Source organism: Gracilinanus agilis, chromosome 6, assembly GCF_016433145.1.
Source record: "Gracilinanus agilis isolate LMUSP501 chromosome 6, AgileGrace, whole genome shotgun sequence".
NCBI lineage: Eukaryota > Metazoa > Chordata > Mammalia > Didelphimorphia > Didelphidae > Gracilinanus > Gracilinanus agilis.
This window is the reverse complement of record NC_058135.1, coordinates 57,162,451-57,169,560: the sequence shown is the minus strand read 5'-3', so window position 1 is coordinate 57,169,560 and position 7,110 is coordinate 57,162,451. Positions and strand designations below refer to the sequence as shown.

Below are 7,110 nucleotides of genomic sequence, written 5' to 3'. Positions count from 1 at the left end.
CCGGGCAGGGCGGAGGAGGCCAACACGGACCTTGACCTCTTACCCTCTTTTCAGGCTTGCTGCTTCCTAGCTGCATTTGGAGGGCTTGGGGAACGTGAGCCACGAGCCCTCGGCATACCTTTTGGGGAAGGCCCCCTTTGCGGAGGGCCGGGCCAGATCTTGGAGAAATCTCGGGGGCCCTCTTTTAAAGGAGGCCTGTGTTAACGCCCAAGCCAAATAAACGAGACGTACTTTGTACAGTACAAATTCATCATGGCCTGTCAGTGCCAGAGGAGGTTACCCAAAATAGGTTCTTAGATATTTTCCGAGGTGCACCAAATGGATAGTGTATATCTCAAGGGGTTGGTTTCTTCGGTTGGGCATTATTAACTGTTATTACCTGCTTCTGGAGGGAAACCCTATCAAGTCTCTGAAATATTCTTTTAAAAAACAAACAAAAAACTTTACTGGGTGAAGTGATTTGTTTGCCCAGGGTCACACAACTAAGGAAGTGTTTGAAGTCACATTTGAACCCAGGCCCTCTTTACTCCAGGTCTGGCTCTCCATTCATTTAGCCACCTAGCTGCCCCTGGGTACTCCCTCATATTCTGTGATATATTTTTTTTTTTTTTTAGAATGTAAACTTCTGGAAAGCAGGTTATATCCACTGTACTACCCAGCTTCCCCAGTAATATTCCATTTCAAAAATTATTTATCCTCTGTCCAGGATAATTGCAACCTGGGGAAAAACTTCAGTTTCCTAATTAGATTTCTGTGGCAAGCATCTAAAATGCTAAGCTAGGAGTACAAAGACAAAAGCTAGTTTTTGCCATCAGTGAGTGAACAAACTTGCTTTTCAGCCAGGAAGGCATAGTTTGTACTAATGCCTGGAGGTCTGGAGAGGGAATAACTGGTAATACAAGTCAGCTAGAAGGCAGAAGTTAAAGTTGGTGGAATGAAATAAATCTAAGAAGGAGGATTGATTAAAGCTGTGAAGGGCCTTAAATGTCAGGGTAAGGAATTTTTTTTTAATAGAAATTTTTAATTAATTTAGAATATTTTTCCATGGTTACAAAATTCATGTTCTTTCCCTCTCCTACCCCAACCCTCCTCCCGTAGCCCATGCACATTTCCACTGGTTTTTACATGTATCATTGATCAAGACCTAGTTCAGGATAAGGAATTTGTATTTTATTCTATATCAACGGTTGGCAACCTTTTTGGCCGAGAGAGCCATAAATGCCTGGGGAAGGAGGAAGAAGGAGGAAGATGGAGGCAGAAGGCACTGGAATATTGGGGGGGGGGGAGGCTGAAGGGCCCCCTGGGGCACATCCTGGGGCTCTGCCCCGACTGGCCTGTCAGGAGGTGGAGCCAGATATGGTTGGAGAGCCTACACTGCCGGTCAGACCTGGGCCTAATTCAGATACTCAAAGAATTCTATGATCTAATCATTGATGTTGTCAACAGGGATACAAATGGCAAAGTACATGCCTACTTATCCTGTTCAGCTCCATGGCTTCCCATAACTTTGCTGCTGGGGACCCCCCCCCCCCCCTTGCCTTTTTTTTTTTTTTAAGACAAAGAAAATTAAGCAACTTGCCCAGAGCCACACAGCTAGGAAATGTCTGAGACCAGATTTGAACCCAGGAAAATGAGTTTTCCTGGTTTCAGGCCTGGTACTCCATCCACTGCACCACCTAGCTGCTCCTTTATTTTTTCTTATTTTGTCACTTTTGTCTTTTTATTCTCAGGACTTAGTAAAGGGCCTGAAATGTAGTGACCATTTAATAAACACTTGTTTGATATCAGGAGGATAAAGGTAGAATTCTTATTGTCCATATGATGACATGAAGACATGCTATTAGATGGATAACATATGAGGTTATTGTTGGTGTGTGTGCGTGTGTGTGAGAGAGAGAGAGAGACAGAGATGGAGACAGAGACAGAGACTGGACTTGTGATTTCGTTGGTTTTTGGTAACTCCCAGTCAAGGAAACTGCTTCTATGTCATCATCTTTCCTGGAATTTATAGTCTCAGACTTGCCTATATCACTGAAAAAGTAAGTGATTTGCCCAGGGTCACATAGCATATATGAGAGACAGAACTTGAATCCAAGCCTTCCTAGCTTCAGTGCCTGTTCACCTTCCATTATTTCACAACTGCCACTGCCTATGCTACCCTTCTGAGCTAGGTTCCTTACAGAATAGCTAGTTAGCCATTCATCTTTCATTCTCCTAATGTCAATCAATGAGTATTTTATTAAGTGGCTATGTTCTAGATAGATAGATAGATATTTTTTAAATAACTGATAACATATGACATTTTCTATTGCATTAGGTTCTTTTTGTGTATTTTCTTCCACAACCGCTAGCATCCCAGACACTGTACAATTGGTTGGTACTCTCTACTATTGTGTCCATGACTGTGACCAAACCTGTTTTTTCTTTCTAACTAAGATGACCATCCATCCTCAGATAAACCACATGTACCTTTCTGATGAAACTGAGAAAAATATTAGAATCTCATGCTGTGCAAAAGGATCCTTGGGGCATTTATATGTATTTACTACCTGCTTGAGTGTTCCTATATGTAGATTTTCTCCATATCTTGGAGAAATATTAAAGTATTCTATCCTTCCATAACAAACTCAACAGCTGAAAATTCTAGTTATATGTATTTTACTTTCTTTTTTTGGCAAGGGGATTACATTTTTGTTTTACTTTCCGTGGTATTCTCACAGTGATTTTCAAATTGTTAACAATGACTTGATCCCCAATTGACAAATAACCAAAAGACATAAACAGGCATTTCTTAGATAAAGAGATTAAAACTGTGCATACCCTTTAACCCAGTAATAACACAATAGTTCAAAGATGGGGGAAAGGACTTACTTGTACAAAAATGTTTGCAGCAACAAAGTGAAGGGCTGTCCATCAATTGGGAAATGGTTGAACAAGTTGTGGTATACAATTGTAATGGAATGCTATTGTGCCATAAGAAAAGATGAACAAGATGATCACAAAAAAAATCTGGAAAGATTTATATGAAGTGAGCAGAACCAAGAGAACATTGGACACAGTAAGAATAATCATAAATAATGATCAGTTGTGAATGACAACTATTATCAGCATTGCAAAGCCATGCAGACAGTGTGAATGCAGATTGAAATATACCATTCTTCAGTTTATTTCCTCATATGAATTTTTCTCTTGTGTAAGCAACATGTATCATCTTTTACAACATGATGAAAATAGAAATATATATTGCATAATAACACATGTACAACCTATATCCTATTATCTGCCATCTTGAGGAGAAGAGAGGGAAGAGAGAACATGAATCATAACATGTCAGAAAAGGATTATTGAAAAGGATATTAACATGTAAACAAATTTAAAAAAATTTTAATGACACTGATAGTCAATAAAAATGTTTTATTTCCTATTAAAATATTTTTGTCTTTCTAAACCTATTTATAGACTTTGGGATCTTTAATAGACACTGTAAATAGACCGTGGGGTAGGCCCAAAATTAAGCAGGAAAAGAGCAAGCTGAATTCCCTTTAGGAAATTGAAAAGGTTTTTTAATGACCCCATGGTTCTCCCTAAAACAAAGTCCCATCCACCTTTTAAAGTATTAAACCATTTTAATTATTAAATTAAATTTTTTATATTATATACACTTATATATAATTTAAATTAATTAAATTAAATTATTAAACCAGTATTAAACCATTGTGCTCAGCCTATGACCCTGGACCTGAGCTAATTATTTTATATATAAAATGAATATATATATGTATATATCAGTTTTTAAGGTTTGCAAAGCACTTTAAACATGTTCTGTCATTTGATCCTCACAATATCCTTTTGAGGTAGATGCTCTCATTATTCCCATTTTACAGATGGGGAAACTAAGGCCTAGAGAAGTTTCAGTGACTGGCACAATAAGTGTCTGAGGCAGAATTCGAACCTAGATCTTCCTCACTTAGTCTCCAGAGCTCTACTACGCAAAATCCTCCACCTTAGGCAGGTTATATTGTCAATTTTATAGAGGAAACATTGGAAATGAGAGAGACTGGAGATATCAGGCTGACATTTGGGAAATTCTGGCATTTTATTCTTACACATTATAGTCTTAGGACTTATTGAGCGGAGTGAATATAAGAGATTTAGGGTCCATTCAATATAGTGAATAGGTGAATTGTTGTTGTTTTCATTTTAAGGACAGAAGTATTTCCAGAGGCTAGGAGAGTATAAGAGAGCATCATCCTAGCAAGAAACCTAAAGGAAATGAAAAAGGATGCAGTTTATTCTCTCTGTTTTGACATAGTTCCTAGTTGGTTCCTGTTTAATAGCAAATGTATGTATGTATCTATATTCATATGCAAACATGTGTATAAATATGTATGTATACAAATATATGTGTGCATGTGTTATATATATATATACACATATGTATGTATATATATATATACATATGATCTTTTAAAATTGTGCAGAAATAGAGAAAGGAAGAAACAAGGAATTTTTAAAATTGCATTGAACTTAAACCTTTTGATGCTTTTCCAGTACAAATGGCAGTCTAGTTATAGTACTATAGCAATGTCCAGCATGCCAGACATCATAGTAATTAGCCCATATATGTTTTGACAAAGTGAAATGAAGTAGGTAGTGCAAATTTGTTGTTTTCCCCATTTTATTGATGAGGAAATTGAAGCTAAGAGAATTAAGTGACTTGTTCAATTTGTAAGTGATCTTCTGGAATCTGAGTGTTTGTTGGATGCATGAATTAATGAACTTAGCCACCCCCTTACATATATAAGAGTTTTCTGAAGGGTTTTTGGACTTTTAAACAGCTTATTTTTTTTGTTTTTTTTTTTTAATCTTATTTATAAATGATCCTTTGGCTACCTGCCTCACTTTGCAAATGAGGGCAGTTCTCAGTCCCAGAGTAGCTGAATAACTTGCGTTTTACCCACACTGTGTTGAATTTACAAAAAAAAAAAAAGGCCATCTCCACAGAACAGAGAAGTGGTCCTCTTTCAAATGAAAGAATTGGACAGGATGAGTGGTAAGGTTTCTACCACTTCTGCAATGCCATGTAAAATTTGATAGTTCATTTTAGTATAGTCATTCAGTCATTACAGTTATGTCTGACTTTTCATGAACCCCTTTTTGGAGTTTTCTTGGCCTAGATATTGGAATTGATTATCATTCCATTCTTTTGATCATTTTACAGAAGAGGAAACTGAGGCAGAAAAAAGTTAAGTGATTTGTTCAGGGTCACATAGTGTTGTGGATAAAGTAGGGGGTACACTAAAGTTCGGAGGGGTGCTCTCCTTCCCTTGCTGAGTGACAGAGGGGTAAAAGGTGGTTGAGGTGATAGGAGAGGAATCTAAAAGGGATGACTGGGTTTAGGGAGGAATGGATAAGGTGGTATTAGGATGGTAAGGGTACAGGGTGAAGTGTTGAGGAGAGGCAGCTGACACAGACTAGACACCCAGGCTAGAGACAGAGGATACTGAGGAGTAATAGGCTGAACCCTTCCAGGCAGGAAAGGTACTTTTACAGACACATGGAATAGGGCCAGTCAGAAGTGGTTTGAATCTGACTTGAGGGCTTTCTTGTCAGTTTCTCAAGTCCTCAAAGGAGGAATCACAAGGTTCCTCCCTGTCAGTGAAAGTGAAGGGATTCAGGAGGAAGCCTTGGGCAACTACTTCCTCCCAAGATGGATGCCTCCAGTTTCCCTCAGGAAATAAAGAGAATTATTCCTCCCCTTTTACCCTTGCCTAATTCTTCAACACAACATTCTCCAGAGGGTTTAATTAGGTAACCACGGGTTTATTAATGTTTCAGGATTGGTCTGGAAAGAGAGAGGGGATTGGGGTTTCTGACAGCCACTAGGGAGAAACTCAAGATGGGAGAGGGTCTCAGGAATGTGTTAGACTGAGAGAAGGACCTGCTTCTCTCAGCCAGGGAAGATTTGGCTGCTTTTAAGGTAGAGGGTATACTAAAGGGATAGTTTGAATTCAAGGATATCCTACTTGCCTATTGGGGAAAACCAAACCCACAAAGTCTTTTCATTAAAAACCCAAAAGCCACCCTGCCTTCCAGAGCCCCGGGGGAAAACAGACAGGGAAACAGGGAAATAATATGGAGAAGGTCAGGGAGAGGTCCAGAGAAGTTAGCTAGGTACAAATTATCCAAAGACAAGGCACAGGCCAAGGCAAACTGAAAGCCAAAATAGAGCTCTGGTTGATCCTTCCACTCTGTTCAAGCATCAGGGCCCAACTGAACTTTCTCAGAATTCTAAGGCTCAACTGCCAGAAGTTTTCAGTTGGCCCTCTGCAAGAGCAAAAAACCTCTTTTGCAACTTTTTTCCATTCTTTCGATCATTTTACAGAAGAGGAAACTGAGGCAGACAAAGGTTATGTGATTTGTTCAGGGTCACATAGCTAGTAAGGGTCTGAGGCCAGATTTGAACTCAGCTCTTCCTATTTCCACAACCAGCACTCTATCCATTGCATCACTTAGCCTGTGACTCCTTCCACACTAGCAATGCCTCTTGTACTTTTGGTCAGATGACAGTTATAGCATATCTATTAGTAGTTTACCTTTTGCCTTCTCCCAACTGTGGCCTTTGTGCTCCAGGAAAGGTTTCTGATACAATCATCATCATAATAATAATATTTTATATCACACTTTAAGCTTTGCAAAGATAATTATGATCTCATTTCATTCTCACAGCAATGGTAGGAAGAAGGTACTATTATCACCCCCATTTTACAAATGATGTTTTTGCTTCTTTTTTACAGGAAATGTGCACTCCGGGGAGCCTGATTTCAATATCTTATCTCTCTTCTTTTCTTTATTGCTTGTGACGGTCATAGGTGAAGCTGCTTCAGCTGGATTCTGAGGGCATAGCTGGCTCCCTTTCTCAACTCAAAAAAATAATGTATGATGGTGGCAATACACCAGTTGAGACATTTGATAACAAGAACTTAAATGAAACCTCTGCCATTAAAAATAAAAGTCACTCAGCTATTATAAAATCGTGATACAAACTTTGAGAGCTATATCATGGGGGGAAATTTGATTAGAAGTGAGACAAGTTAGAGGTAAAGTGTT

General features: G+C 38.7%; 1 protein-coding gene across 1 annotated transcript in view; it reads right to left on the bottom strand.

Annotated features, from left to right (window-relative positions):
• The window catches only part of HADH (hydroxyacyl-CoA dehydrogenase), a 102,273-nt gene that overhangs the window by 84,572 nt on the left and 10,591 nt on the right, over nucleotides 1–7,110 (bottom strand). The window contains exon 2 of the mRNA XM_044681638.1: nucleotides 119–257. Coding sequence (XP_044537573.1) covers nucleotides 119–257 — 139 coding nt within the window. The remainder of the gene's footprint in view (nucleotides 1–118; nucleotides 258–7,110) is intronic.